This window comes from Ceratotherium simum, chromosome X, assembly GCF_057802395.1.
Source record: "Ceratotherium simum simum isolate JZ-2026a chromosome X, ASM5780239v1, whole genome shotgun sequence".
Taxonomy (NCBI): domain Eukaryota; kingdom Metazoa; phylum Chordata; class Mammalia; order Perissodactyla; family Rhinocerotidae; genus Ceratotherium; species Ceratotherium simum.
The window spans coordinates 59493342-59509267 of NC_141940.1; the positions used below are offsets into that span (position 1 = coordinate 59493342).

Consider the following 15926-nt stretch of genomic DNA (forward strand, 5'->3'; position numbering starts at 1 on the left):
AGTGTAAAAAGGACTTAAATAGATATTTCTCCAAAGAAGATACACAAATGGACAAGCAGCACGTGAAAAGATGCCACAAATCATTATTTATCAGGGAACGCAAATCAAAACCACAAGATAACACTTTATACCCGCCAGAATGGCAATAATAAAAAAGGTAGATGATACCAAGTGTTGGAGAGGATAGGGAGAAATTGGAACCCTCATACACTGCTGCTGAGAATGTAAAAGTCTGTAGACACTTTGGAAAACAGTGTGGCAGTTTCTCAAGAGGATAAAGGTAGAGTTACCATACGACCCAGCAATTCCACTCCTAGGTATACACACAAAAGAAGTGAAAACATAAGTGAACACAGAAATCATACACAAATGTTCATAGCAGCTTTATTTATAATAGCTAAAACGTGGAAACATCCCAAATGTCCATCAACTGATGAATGGATAAATTAAATGTGGTATATCCACATAATAGAATAATATTCAGACATAAAAAGGAAATGAAGTATTGATTCATTCTACATCCTGGATGAACCTTGAAATCATTATACTAAGTGAAAGAAGTCAGACACAAAAGACTACGTATTGTATGATTCTACTTATATGAAATATCCAGAATAGGCAAATCCATAGAAATAGAAATCAGATTAATGGTTTCCAGGCTCTGGGGGAAGAGAAATGGGCAGTGACTACTAATGAGTACAGGGTTTCTTTTTTGATTTATGAAAATGTCCTGGAGTTAGATAGTAGCGATGTTTGCACAACCTTAAGAATATAATTTAAAAAACACTGAATTGTACACTTTAAATGGGTGAGTTTTATTATATATGTGGTACATCTCAATTTTTTAAAAAAACACAGAAGAGGTGGAAAGACTTCTACCTCCAAAAGATGGAGTAGATATACTTTTCCCTATTCCCCCCTATAATTACAGCTAAAATCCCTGAGCATTACATATAAAACAAACATAAGAAGACTCTGAAAGCGTAGAGAGAAAGGTAGATCAGTTAGGAACATCGGGACCTGAGGAATAACACAGCATGAATTCCCTGGGCTTTTTTTCTTGCCTCATATACCCCTGACTGAATACTGGAAAAGCTGGCAATCCATAAACACCAATAGGTACAGACAAAAAAAATCCCCAAGAAAAGTGTGCACTCTCTAGCCAAAAGACCAGGAATGGATAGCTTTGTACCACTGAAAACTTTTGGACAATAACAGCTCTACTTCAGGCAAACACCTCAGAAAAATCTGCAGCTCCACCCCCACCCTACCAGCAAAGGCCAAGTGGGAAACTTCACCTTCACTCTTGTCAGGTTGTAATGAGGTGGGCCAAGGCCCTTCAAACCCTCACCACCCCCCAACCCCACAAGAGTGGTGTCAGAGAAGAAGGCTTAGTGGAGATTCAGGACTTTAATCAGTGCTTAGCAGCAACGAGGCCATCCATACACAGTGTCAGTAGAGACTACATGGAGAGCCTAGACATCCACCTTCTATCCAGTACCCTTCACCTTCCTACCTGGGGTGGTATCAGAGAAGAGATACTGGAAAGTCAAGACTTTCACCACTGGTCAGTGAGAATGAGGCCACATGCCCCTGCAATATAAGGCAAGGCAACCTGGTGACAATCAAGGAATAGCAGGAGAGACACCCCTGTGGTGATGGAGCAGTCCTATAACTTGATTATGGTAGTGGTTACACAAATCTACATATGTAATAAAATTCCATAGAAGGATACAAATACAGACATACACACCAACGAATACATGTAAAACTGGTGAAATCTGAATAAGGTCTGTGGACATACCAATGTAAATTTTCTGATTTTCATATAGTATTATAATTATATAAGATATCGCCATTGGATAAAACTGGTTGAAGTACCGGTATACAAGATCTCTCCGTATACTTTTTGCAACTTATCGTGAATCTACAACTGTTTCTAAATAAAAAGTTATAAAAATGAATATAATTCAAAGAAAATTTTCAGTAACGTATATTCCTTGTCTCTCTCATTTCTATTTAGAATCACTGAATAGCATAAAATGCACAAAACTGTATCATTCACTTTCCTTTATGTATTTTAGCTTCATCATAAAGTTTATTTGTAATGATGTTTGCATTTTAGTTGGCCCAGCACATTAGTCTTTCTTATTCAAAAAAGTATAATATTCAGAAGATATATTTTTCATATTAACAAGGGTCAATAATCATTTCCAAACACCTGAATAGTGCCACTAGGTCTGAAAGATTCAGTCGTAGTATCTAAGATTGTCTCAGGAATAAAGAGAAGCATCTGATTGAATAGACAATATTTACATTACCATAACGTCAATATATAGCCCAAACACTCCTCTAAACTAAAATTAGCCTATTTGCGTAAAAATAAATATGATAATACTTTTATTCTAGATAAGATAGACTTTAGATTTTATGATCAAAGGATGTTAAAACTATTAGCTTTTCATCTGTAGCCTCTGAACTGATTTAAAATGTAATGGTTCAGTGGACTCCAGTCTTGGGCTAGATGATAAATTTCTTGTTCCACTGTTTCTATAGCATTCCAGATTTGATCACCAGTGCTTCCTGAATATATAAAGTTTTCAAAATATACATTCAATACAAAATGCAAAATATCAAAATGCCCCTATCCCTGCTAGAGATTTAGGAGACCAGTGACTGCCAAGGGAAGAGGGTCTTGCTTTTTGCCTTTGCTTTCACATGGGTAAACTACAGTGGATAGTCCCAATTGCTCTACTCTAAAGAATCCCTAACTGACTGTTAAAAACCATGTAACACAATATCATGACATGCAATTGATTTGGTCGATTTATTTGACAAAGTCTGTGGAAAAATAAAATCAAAGGCTTCACTTGACTGACCAGTTGGTTTAGTCAAAATACTTGAGTCAAAACTAAAATAGCAATTTTGGTAACTTATTTTGGATACAGTCTGAATGGACATCACTGCCATGAAAGCCCAGATCATACAGACTTTTAAATGTCTGCATATGAAAATTCAAGACAAAATGCAAATTACTATTTGAGACATGTATTGCACTAACTAACCATCCCTGGTGGTCTAGCGGTTAAAATTCGGTGCTCTCACTGCCATGGTCCAGGTTCATTTCCTGGTTAGGGAACCACATCACCCATCTGTCAGTTGTCATACTGTGGCGGCTGTGTCTTGCTGTGATGCTGAAAGCTATGTCACAGGTATTTCAAATACCAGCAGTGTCACCCATGGTGGGCAGGTTTTAGCAGAGTTTTCAGACTAAGACAGAGTAGGAAGAAGGACCTAGCCACCCACTTCCGAAAAAATTGGCCATGAAAATACTATGAATAGCATGAAGCATTGTCTGATATAGCACTGGAAGGTGGGAGGATGCTGTGAAAAGACCAGGAAGGGTTCTGCTCTGCTGTACACAGGATTGCTAGGAGTCAGAAAGGACTTGATGACACTAACAACAAATCACACTGTCAGCCAATTTTACAAGGTGCGGTAAGAGGTGTGCTACATGAAGCATACTCTAATGATATTTCTTGATTTTCTGAAAATTTTCACATAATAGCAAAGCTGGCATTTTACAATTTCCAGAGCTATAAATCATTTTTAAAATCATGATGATATTACTCAAAACAGATGTGAAAACATGTTTGCCACAGTTGTATAAACTGCTTACTTGTCATACTTCATAAATGTTGAGACTTCTACTTTAACTGCATTCCCTTTTAATAACTAAAATCTATTCAAGTAAACTATATTTTATCTTAATATCACAAATATAACTGGTAGAACTTGACATAGAAAATCTCATTTAAAAAAAAGCTTTCCACTATAACTGGTGTGCAGTTGAATATGCAACTCCTGTCTATTAATATCCTCATCAGGATGTGTGACCAATCTATTTGATTGAAATGAGTAAAACTGTGCCATTCCACAGCAAGAGATTCAGAAATGACAGTACATACCACTGTGTATTTTATGAAAATCAGTTACTGTACATCTGTACTAGCACTCCAGCTGATTTTTCATAAGACATAGCAGTGTGTACTTGAGCAATGCAGCACACAGGCCAGTCCTAAATGCCATTTTGACTTATGGGGTTTGCAGTTCCAATGGAATCATATGTATCATGTACAGCTTGAGATTTTCATAGAAAAGCTGCTTTACTACCAAGCTGTCCTTCAAATAGTCATGACTTGGTGGGAAAGAGGTCCCAGGAATCAATTGTTGCTGAGTTATGAATGAAGTTTCATCTTTAACTAGAATTTCATTACCTGTGTAAGAGTTTGGATAGTTTAATATACTGAACCTGATTTGTTCTATTCTGATAACTATTCTGAAATCAATCATTTACATCTTGGAGCCCCAGAGGGTATAGCCTTTCACTGTTTGGATGAGAAAAGAATAAACATGTGGCAAGGAAACCAACCATGGATCAATGAAATTAAAATCATACACTATTCCAAATTCTAACTAAAATTCTCATCTAAGTAATTAGGAAGCAAGTTCAGTCTAGAGAAGAAATAAAAATTGTTCCATCAACTCTTCAGCTCATGGAGTCTTTTTTCTATACATTATGAGCATCTGTAGTAGAGATAGAAAAATGCACCCTATAGTGAAGTACAAACAGATCATCTGATGATCTGATAAAATACACATTAGCTTGTGTTCTTTAGCTTAGATTTACTGTCTAACTCATGGTAACAGCCATAATGCATAGCCTATAACATATGTTGACATATTTTCCTTTTCTCTTACCTTTTTAGCCTTTTAAATAAAGTTGTACTCAGCTTTTATATCAAGATAGTGTGACTTTGAAAGTCATCCTCTCTATATCTTCTTTAAACAGATAGCCTAAGAAGAATCTGGATACTGTGCAGAGGTTCTACACATACCTCAGTGGATCAAAAGCCAGATTGGCATCATATTTATCAACATTCCAGGTAAATATTTGATTGAAGTAACTTGCCAAGCTTTCATTTGAAATGTCCAAATTAGCATATATTTTTAAAATTGCTTTTGAGGGTTGAAGAGAACATCTCTCCCCCATAACAGCAATCCAGTTTTTCAAACATAACCATCAAATGGTGTCTTTTAAACATAGTTAACAAAGTCCATTTATAATAGAAAGAGAGTCAGATGCCTCTGATCAGGCGTAATAAAAGGGCTTAGGGTGAAGTTTCCAACCACAGGCACAGACAAACTTCGGGCTGATATGTAATTTATGACATTAAATAAACAAACTTCAGGCAAATATTATTTCTTTTTTACTACTAAAAGAATTTATCCAAAGCCAGTATAGATCTCTTCTGACTTAGGGAAATGTGTATGCCTCATACAGCACCGGGAAGTTAATTGAGTTAGTATCTGATCTTTTTATGTACATCAAATAAGCAAAAGGCATTTTACCTTTATTATCCCTTTGGAGTTTTTTGATGGTTGGTCCATTATCCTGATCAACAATAAGTTCATCTCTATTGTTGGGCATCATAACTATAAATAAGAGATATAACTGAGTAATTTTCTTGCAAAACACCCAAAAGAAAGGCAGAAAAGCATTAATAAATAGCTGTTTTACTCCAATAACAACTAACATGTATTTTACACCCTTCTACTTCTGAAACAGTGGAAAGACATTTGTTGGTCTGTTGATCATATAATTTAAAAGTCAATAAGCTGCTTAATCATGTGAATTTTTAAAGTACAAATAACATAGCGTACTTATATAATACCAATATATTTCCTTTAAAACATTTAAATATTTCCTTTTAAAATCTATATGCAAATTAGCTATTTACCTCCATAATTAATAATATATTTCTCAAACTACTTCTGAAAAGAATTTACCACTTAATTTCATGATTTTGAAATAATTATGCATTTAACTCACTTTATAGAGTTTTTGCAAATATATATAGCAAAATTGATAGATATATAACTTTCTGGTGATTATTGTAAGTGTATCCTCACAAAACATTATATTAAAAGAGGAAAAACATGCCAATTTTCATAGTTTATTATTTAATTCTCTTTAGTTATATTTTATTAAACATTAGATAGCTTTGTAAATAAAAGATGGTCACTTTAAACCAAAAATAATCAAATCTTTATTCATTTATAGACAATCTCACTATCACGCTTGGACAATTGTGAAATGTGCATATAGGACCTAAGTACTGCCAATGGAATTAGAAATGTTTTATGTTGCCAAGATTTTTAAAAATTATTATATTGCTTTGGAAATATCTGATTTGACTTCTAGGTGTAAGATACCAATCCCTTAGGATATATCTATCACAGAGTGTATTTCTCTATTTGCTCTGCTTTTAGCCAGCACCCAATAAATAATTCTCTCTCTCCCCTCTCCCTCATCAATACAAAGATTATTCTGACAGAAGAATGTGTGTTTTGGTTTCTTGATTCATTAATGGTCATCCAGTTATATCCGCTTATCTTGCTCAGACTCCTTTGAATCAATTGCACACAATGTTATAACAACCAGGTAGTTTGTGTCCACAAAACAGAGTAAAGCTAGAAGACCTCTGTCACCTCTTCCAGGAATTAAACTTACTCCCTTAAGGCCATTAGCTTCAAGTTCTAGCTCAGTGGTTCTTAACTCCAGCTGCACTTAGAATCTCCTGAGGAGACATTGAAAAGCAAAAGACAACACTGCTGCCAGGCTCTATTCCAGACGTAAATCAGACTCTGAGCGTGTAGCCTGGGCATCTAGAGTTGTACACTCTCCACAGGTGATTATAATAGGGAGCCAGATTTGAGACCCACTGAGCTCACTATGAAGCTAAAGAGCCACAAACAATATATAATATTGATAGGCTAAGTGAGACTTGGATGAATTTCCACAAGGAAAAAATCGTCTTCATCCTTCCCCAGCACAAACCCAGAACCTAACACTTTCCCTTATCCCTCGAATTCCTCTCCTCCCCCCAAAAAACATTATTTTGGAGAAACTTGAAGCAATCACTATTACGAAGTGTAAAAATTTAGAGTTCATATAAAGGACATCTCTATAGTAAGACCAAAAGAAGAGCAGAAATCATTTTACATAAAGGAAATGAATACGTAGGCAATGGGATTGTGTAGGTACAGAAGATTAACAAAGATTTTACCTACTCACTTGGTTCCTAATTATTACATACTAAATGAGAATCTGTTACAGCTGAATGCACTTGGTAATGTCTGTATACCTAAGTAGGATCAGACACCAGGAGATGATAAGCAATCAAGGTAAAGCCACACAGGGAAAAATAGTGTTTATCCCTCACATTTCCTTAGCACTTTAAACTTCTGAAGTGTTTTTCTACATATTATTTCATTTGACCTCACAAAAATCCAGGGCATTAGGCAGGGCAGTAATTATTTCCGTATATTATGTAAAGAAACTCGTGGTGGTTAAGTGACATACCTAATATCTCATAGCTAGTCAGTTCCAGAACTATGGCTAGATTCAAGTCTCCAATATGCCACATCACTGACAATAACATTATAGTATTTCTGGAACAGTGTCTATGGTATAAGACTCCTAAGACAATAAAAATATAAACGTAGGAAAAGGCATGTTAAATACTTGTGATCTAAATTGTTGAGATTGTAGCAAATCATGTATTGACTCACTTTTTAATCACTCTTAAATGATCGACTGCCTAAAGGATATTTTATCTTCCATTATTCGAAGGATGCTGGAAATGTGACAACTGAATTGTATCACACCAGCTGTTAAATACCAACATATTGAACTAACGTATACTCTACAAAAATCCCATCATATTCTTCCCATGAGATCCCGTGATATAGTAAATGCAGACCCTTCCAGAGAACAAACTTCTAACACTTTAAGTTTTATTATGCTATTCATATTGTTTCAGCAATAAAAAACAATCACTTCGAAAAGCCATTTATATTAAGGAGGCATCAGCTCTCCTAGCTTCTTTCTTCCCTCTCTATTGCCTAATGAAGAATATCCTGAAAGAATATCTTTCAATTCCTTGTTTCAGGTGAGATACTCACCCATTCTCTCTGAATGGTGATCCATCTGAGAGGGAGAGCTGGACACACTGCTGCTGGGGTGGGAGGAGGTCTGGCTCCCTGGGCGGTGACTCTCTTCCAGAGAGGGAGCAGGAGAAGGACTCTCTGGGATCCGTTCCTGATGCAAAATGAAACACAAAAGGAAATGCCATCTGTGCACCAAGTTTTTCATGTTGGTTGAGTCCATAACATTTGAAATGTTGACCTCTCACTTATCCTGAAAGTGCACACATCCACAATACCTGGTCTTAAACATCTATCTTTAGACTAAAGCAAATTTTTTGTTCTTGAGAAATTAATGGAATATCTTGAGGGTTAAATAAGAAAGGAAGGTGAAAGAGCTCAGCGCCATGCCAGATACACGGTACAGGCTCAAGAAAAGGTAGTTTCCATCTCCTTTCCTACAAAATTCATAAAGGATTATGAACATAGGTGTGTAGTAAAAGTTATTGTTCTTGAAAATTTCTACATTGATATAAAGTTCATGCCAAGGCCTGGAGGGTCATCCTACTCTCTAAGAAGGAGGTCTCCCAAAGGTAAACACTTGGGAACCTTGGAATAAAATTCACAAACAGTGGCACCTGGTACAGGTTGAATCTTTCTGCAGAGACAAAAACTATGGAAATAATACACGTAGAATATATGTTGAATTCTGCCAACAAAAGTTTGCTAGTCACAGGACACAATCATGGGTTTTCTAAACTAACACTAAGACTTATCAATATCAATTCCTTAGTATTGTTTAGATTTTCATAGTTTTATATTTTTTATAGTTTTAAATAATGAATTTGAATAAAATAATGAATTTAAATGAATGAAATAATGAATTTGAATAAAATGAATTTGAATAAAATAAACATATTGGCAGGGCTCCTATATTTAAAAATAAAATATTTCTTTTACATAACTGTTATGGCTTTCAAGAGTTTTGTGATTATGAATACTGCTATAAAACTCTGCAGTTATTGACTATGTTTATGTATCACAAACTGATGAATAAATCTGACAATCATTCAGTTAATTTGATCAATAATAGAATCAAATTGTGATGTTTATGCATATATGCAGTAAATGTGATGGGGTAATAGACATGCTGGGACAGGGAATGTTCGTTCTATAAAGTATTCCATTCATCCATAATAAATTTCTTAAATTAAATGTTCTGTCTAATTATCTGTAATTACAACATCAGTATTCTAATCATCATAACATTAACAATTAGTTTGTCAAATAATGTGCTTGTACATTTTCACATTGATTTTGCATGAGAGGCCCCAAATTTATAAAGACCTTAAAAAAACTGCATGTTTAATGCAAAAGTAATAGCATGAGAGTTAGAATTTACTACTTAATTAGTAGAAGTTAACATTTTGGGATGTCTGTCATTGTGGCAGGCAGAATAATGGCCCCCGAAAGATGCCCAGCTCACATTCTCACAGCCGGAACCTGTGAATATATTACCTTACATGGCAAAAGGGACTTTTCAGATGTGACTTAGAACCTTGAGATAGAGAAATTACACTGGATTATCTTGGAAGGTCAGCAGGAGATATGATTACAGAAGAATGATCAGAGAGATACAATGTTGCTGGCTTTGAAGATGGGGGAAGGGAACCATGAGCCAAGAAATGTGGGTGGCCTCTAGAAGATGGAAAAGGCAAGGAAACAAATTCTTCCCTGGAAGCCACAGAAAGAACGCAGCCCTGCCAATATCTTAATGTTAGTTCAGTGATACCCATGTCAGACATCTGACCTACAGAACAGAAAGATAATAAATTTGCATTGTTTTAACCCATTAAATTTGTCATAATTTGTTATAGCAACAATAAAAAACTAATGCAGTCATCAATGGCATATTCATTTTTTAAATGGTGGTTTATATTATTGTTTAGCATTTAATTAACATTTCATAATTTTAGTGAAATGAATAGACTTTGAGTATATTAGCTGCACAGTATTATATACTAATTAAATATTGAGAATTGTAAATGTATACTACACTTTAAAGGCTCTTTAACAGTTGGCATGCCTCAAAAACAATGTCTTAAGACAGAGAAATACACATTTCAGTTATATTTAGTATACAGATAAATAACTCTGTGTGTATAGGGTAACACTATGTATACTGGGCAAAGTCAAAAGAAACATAAGCAAAGCAGAAGAAAAGAATCAAGTATTTTTTTCCAAATAACTATACTTGTATTTTGGAGGGGTGGCATGGGGATGGACAGCAAGATATATATAGCCCTTATAACATCATTTTATTTTTTGAAAAGACTAGTAGTTTATCAGTTGCGAAATTCAACCTAAACTGTCATGATTAAAAACATATTCTCCAAATAGTATTTATACAAACACACTTACACATACACTGCATACACAACAATGCAAGGAATTTCATATATGAGGTCAAAATTATTTTTTTGCCTTTCAGTGTTGTGTAGTCTCAATGATTCCATGCCAAAATATGTGCATCAAGTGTAGAACATTCAGTATTTGTCTTTGAATTTTAACATTGGAAATTTGCTGAAAAAATATGTAATTCAATGAACTACATTTATCTCTAATTGACCTCTGAATGAATCGATGAGCACAAAGTAGAGCAATTACTGAGCAAAAATAGAACTGAACAAACAAAATCACTGTATAGTGGCAAATAGGAATTGTACACACAGCGATATATGCTGCCATAATAAAAATGGAGAAATTTTGAGTGATTCATAAAGTTGACGGTTTGGAAAAGCAAGAGAATCCAACTGACAGTGATACTTGCTCTTGCCCACTCTGCCTAATGAAAAATGGAAGGTTATACTGATTTTTTTAAAAAATGGAATAACATTTACACAAATAGAAAAATGCTATGAATAACAGAAAAAATAAAATACTATAAAGAGGGATTCCCCAAAATATTTAAAATTAGCATATGTTCAAATAATATGAACTCAAATAATTTACTCTTAAACTCCTTCTTTGACATTTTCAACAGCATATTAGGTGAAACAATTAACTTTGGGAACATGATTTAGAGTGACAGCAACATTTTCCATGAAGTAATATTTCTGCTTTAAGATTTTATACCCTGCACTTTCAAAATTCAATCAAGATTCAGTTCATTGTTATTGTTTTCCTAAGGCATCACAGAGTCAGACTTTTTTCACCATGTAAACCATAGTAGCTGAGTCAAAAGCCTTATATTGATTAAGAATTAGGTGGGTTTAAAAAAATATATCTGTGTGGAACTAGGAATGTTTAATTTCTCCTAAAATAATGAATAGCTCTATGAACAATTTCACTGCAAGTAAACAGATCCATTTTTCAGCCCTGTAATCAGTATGCATCTATTTAGCTACTTAACTGCAATGTGCTTCGGTTCATTAGGTGGCTACTGTTGTGTCTCAGCCTAGTTAAAATTTCACAGCAAGTTAATCTGTTTTATTACAAATGAGAACACAAGTCATAATGTCCTCACCATTTGCCAAATACAGGGTTAACAGTATTTGCAACAAATCAATAAGGGTATTTAAAAGGAAAATTGCAAATCTAAAACCCCAATCATTTTTACTCATTGATGACTTCATTTTATTTGGCATTTACGACTTTTACAACCCTGTTACTCTTCATGTATTTCATTCGCGCCCCATCGAAAACAGCTGTAGCTCTTCTGAAACACTGCAGAAGTCTTTTCCAGATTCAGCCAAGTAACAGAGAAGAGAGATTTCCAAAACTGATACATACTTAGCCGATCAAATCCTCATTATCCCCTGCAATTAGTAAAGTTATCTCCAATAATAACTCAGATTCTAGCATATACTTCTATAGTTCAAGGCTTATGCCTAAAAAGAAAGACACATTATAGAAAATGTTATTAATTAGTGTGTACTATCCCCTCTTCTATCATACTATTTCCCTTTTTTGGGAGATTGATCACAAATGGTCAAAGGAGACGTTCATCATATTAAATAATTTGAAAATACATTTGAACCTTAATAAAGAGCAGGGTCAATGCTTAGGAAATTTAGTTCTATACAAGATTTAACACAGTCAATTTAGTTTAGGATTTAGTTTATTGGCACTAAAGTATCAATTCTGCCCATTTTTATGGAGATCCTATATTTCATCTCAGTGTATTCCTTCACAACCTTGGAAATATGGTAGTATACACAGAACTTATGAAGTACTCATACATGCATATTAAACATGTTTATATGTACGTGTACATGTGTATAGGTGCTCTTTAATAACAATGTCAATGTTAAATTGTTGCCTCTGATGTTTTATTACATTGATTCTAATCAAGCATTCAGTGGGATTATGTAATATACAATTTGTCTTTTTATTTTTATTTAATTGGAATTCAACTCTCACTGTAATTACTCTTCCAAATGTTAACCTATTAATGAGTTCCTAAAGGATTTAATGACATTTTGCTGCTGAGGAGTGGCTTTTGGAAGTTTATCTGAATGCTAGATATTTTATTCATGCATTTGTCTTGATATTTCATGTTTAATTGATGTGCTCCTTCTGCATTGTCACCAGAGTTCTGCAGAAACAGAACAGATTGTAACTTGACAGACTTTAATAATAAAATCAGGAACAGGAAAATAAAAAGTTTGTTCATTGTTGCTGCTAACTTGGCTTACCACTAATCCTAAGGAATTTGATGTTCAAATTTGGTATCTCCGAATACTAATGGAAGCTTGACACTTTATGGATCTTTAAGAATCACTTTAAGAATTAGTCTGTGTTCCATAATCACCAATTCACAATTGTATTTAATTTAACATAGATGGATATGGCAGGGTTTTCGTGAATTTAGAAAAAACAAGCAGATTTGGGATGCAGCTGGAACATGTAACCATGAAAGAATCCAAAATCATAGGCACATCCTATGTGTGACCTATGTGACACTTGGACAAAGAACTCTCTCATCTCTTCAATGTGATCAACTTGTTTTGGAAGAGGCTGACAGCTTAAGGTAATCAGCCATAATATCTGCTCGTAGCATGTAAATGCCCTCAAGTGGGAAAATGGATAGTTCAGTGGGAAAATGCATGGCTTCCAAATTATGTTGCGGGCTTGGACCTCTGCCACCCACCCAAACACACACACACACACACATAAATTACCCTAAATTCTCACTCAAGGCATCCTCATCTCATGTTCTAAAAGACAGTAATAGTTTTGTTTTTCCATAGAGCTTTTAGAATAAGACTCAACTAGTGATTTTTCAGTGAATTTGAATTATCACAGAAAACCCTCTCTGTGTTGACTAATTTTAATACCAGATGTTCACATGCTAATGCCACTGCCTTGTGACCATTTCCTATCAATTCATTAATTGCCAGCTGCTCAGTCAAACAAAAAACGCAGCTAATCAGATGGTATTGGTAAACAGCCAAATAGCAGCTTCCTACTTTAATTTCTTAAATTTTATGGCACACTTACATTACAAAGTTTCGCACAAATACAGAAAAATATTGTATTATAAGATACTTAAATGTCAAATAAGAAATAGGTTTTCATATCAGTCAGATACTTTACCTATTTTGCTCTCAGAATTTTGCCACATTCGGTGATATAACTGAAGAATGAATAGCCTTGCACGCCTAATGATCATAATGCAATTTCCAATTCATGTTATAGCTATGCTAGTTATTAGCTACAAATGCTAATAGCTGAGCCAACCGTAAAGGAATCTGAGCCAAAACTAAAGACTATGTGCCTGGCGTTAACAATAATCCAAAACTAGTTTCTGGCAAAAACAACAACAACAAACACCAAAAAATATTTGTTTGCAACTTGTAATGTCTTTTCCAGTTTAGGACTTAAAGCCCGTATCACTAATGATCATTTATGTTGGAAACACTCCCCAAAGTTTAATATCCAATGAATCATTAGTTTTCATTCATTCATGCAACTAACATTTATTGAGTGCCTAATGTACCTATTGGGGATGGAAGGAAGGCCTATGGGTGTTTTCATAGGGCGTGTAGATGCTCATAGTTCAAACTAAAGACTAAATAATCCACATGTAAACATTCAAAGAAAATTTAAAATCAAATACAAATAAGATCAATTTTGATATTAGAATGAGCACCCCTCTTTAGTCCCCACCAGATCCCTAACCCTTCTTTTGTGGCATCGAGCTCAAAGCAGCCATTACAGGTGGACAAATGCTCTCTAGTGGGAGGGCCCAATACCTGTATATGCATCTAATGCTGGGGGAAATCTTGGTCCTAGTACTGATAAGATGATACACAGGGGAACGTATATAGGGGAAGCTACTTCTTTCTCAGGCTAGCTCTTGGCCATATTGGTTTCTACTTATTACTATTTCTATATGGATTCTTGAGTATACAACATAATAAAATAAAATAACATTAGCTTAATATATACTGAGTATTTACTAGATACCAAACAGTGCTATAAGTGTGTTAATAAGATTTATCTCGTTTAGTCTCATGTTAACACTATTAGGTAGGTCCAATTATTATCCTCAATTCATTGGGAGATGAGGCAAACTAAGATACAGGTAGGTTAATTAATTTGCCGCAAATTACATAACAAAGAATGATAAAATCAGGATTCAAATACAGGCAGACAGTCTCATTTCAGAGCCCATGCTCTGAACCCATTATGTCATGCTGCCTCCAATGAAATCTGCTTCTTAATGCATCTTACTTAGCTAACAAACTATGACAGCTTTAGAGAGAAAGAGTATATAATTCTATAAATTCTTTTGAGGGTGGTGCTTACATCTGTTTCGTTTTTGTGTTTTTGATAAGGCAATGTAACACAGTCCTTTGAACATACTAAACCTTTGCTAAATCAGTGAATTCTCTGTTTTCTAACAGAAAATGATGACAATAATAATAGAGTAAGCCAATATTCAATAATAATTATTCTTTCTGGCTAACTGCAAGGCTAATTGCAATACACTTGCTGACTTTTAAATCTGTATTATCTGTTTTCCCCAAAGATTACTGGTGATTCTGGACTTTTCATCCACCCTACTTAATGCTCTAGAACAGCACTGTCCAATAAAATTTTCTGCAATGGTGCAAATGTACTATACTTGTGCTGTCTAATATAGTAGCGACAAGTAACATGTGACTATTGAGCACTTGAAATGTGGCTAGCTGCAACTGAGGAACCGAAGTTTTCATTTTATTTAATTAATTTAAATTGAAATAGCCTTTGTAGCCAGTGGCTACCATATTGAACACTGTTGCTGTAGTAGGTACGTTCTAGGAATCTAAGACTCATTGCTAATTGTTTACATCCATGGAGGTGGGGAAATTTTTAAACTATAAGCAAATATATATTTTCTTGAGAAGTCTAAGCTTCTAAAAGTCACATAACTTCTCAGAGCCCTAAAAAACTATGGTTTTCTCTTCTACCCGTGAAAAGAAAATAAAAAAGACGACAGCAGTGGTGAATAGCCAGCCAGGTCTATCCTTCCTCATGTTATCTTTCACAATTTAAGGGCATTTGGAGGAATCAACACCTCTAATCATCAAACTTTTTTCACACTGGAGTAGAAATAGTTACACACTGGTAGAAGAAAAAGACTCAAATGCAATCATGCTCCTTCCAATTTGACATCATTCTATGTTAAAGTGGTATAATTTCAATTGGATAACAAACTGCTTATTCATTCATTTTATAGCGATTTCTCAAGCTTTTAGTTAACCTGTTATGCTTTTCTGAAGAAATAGACATTAGTAGGTAAACTGGTTGGAAAAGTTTTTGCTTTTTTATTTAATGGATATAGGGGGAGATTGGCATGGAGAGTTTGATCTGATAAACATTTCATATTTCATGTAATGCTTTAAAAGGAGAGTGCTGTGTTGGAGCCTACTGAAACTAGAGCCACTTGT

The 15926-nt window shown here is 34.6% G+C and overlaps 1 protein-coding gene across 9 annotated transcripts in view; it reads right to left on the minus strand.

Annotated features, from left to right (window-relative positions):
• Positions 1–15926, minus strand: part of DACH2 (dachshund family transcription factor 2) — a 505289-nt gene that overhangs the window by 72450 nt on the left and 416913 nt on the right. For 6 of the 9 annotated variants that reach the window (XM_087427014.1, XM_087427013.1, XM_087427012.1 and 3 more), the window contains 2 exons: positions 8029–8164; positions 5413–5496 (listed from right to left, as the gene is read on the minus strand). In XM_087427014.1, coding sequence (XP_087283140.1) covers positions 5413–5496; positions 8029–8164 — 220 coding nt within the window. The remainder of the gene's footprint in view (positions 1–5412; positions 5497–8028; positions 8165–15926) is intronic. The other 3 variants (XM_087427018.1, XM_087427017.1, XM_087427016.1) reach the window with 1 other exon arrangement.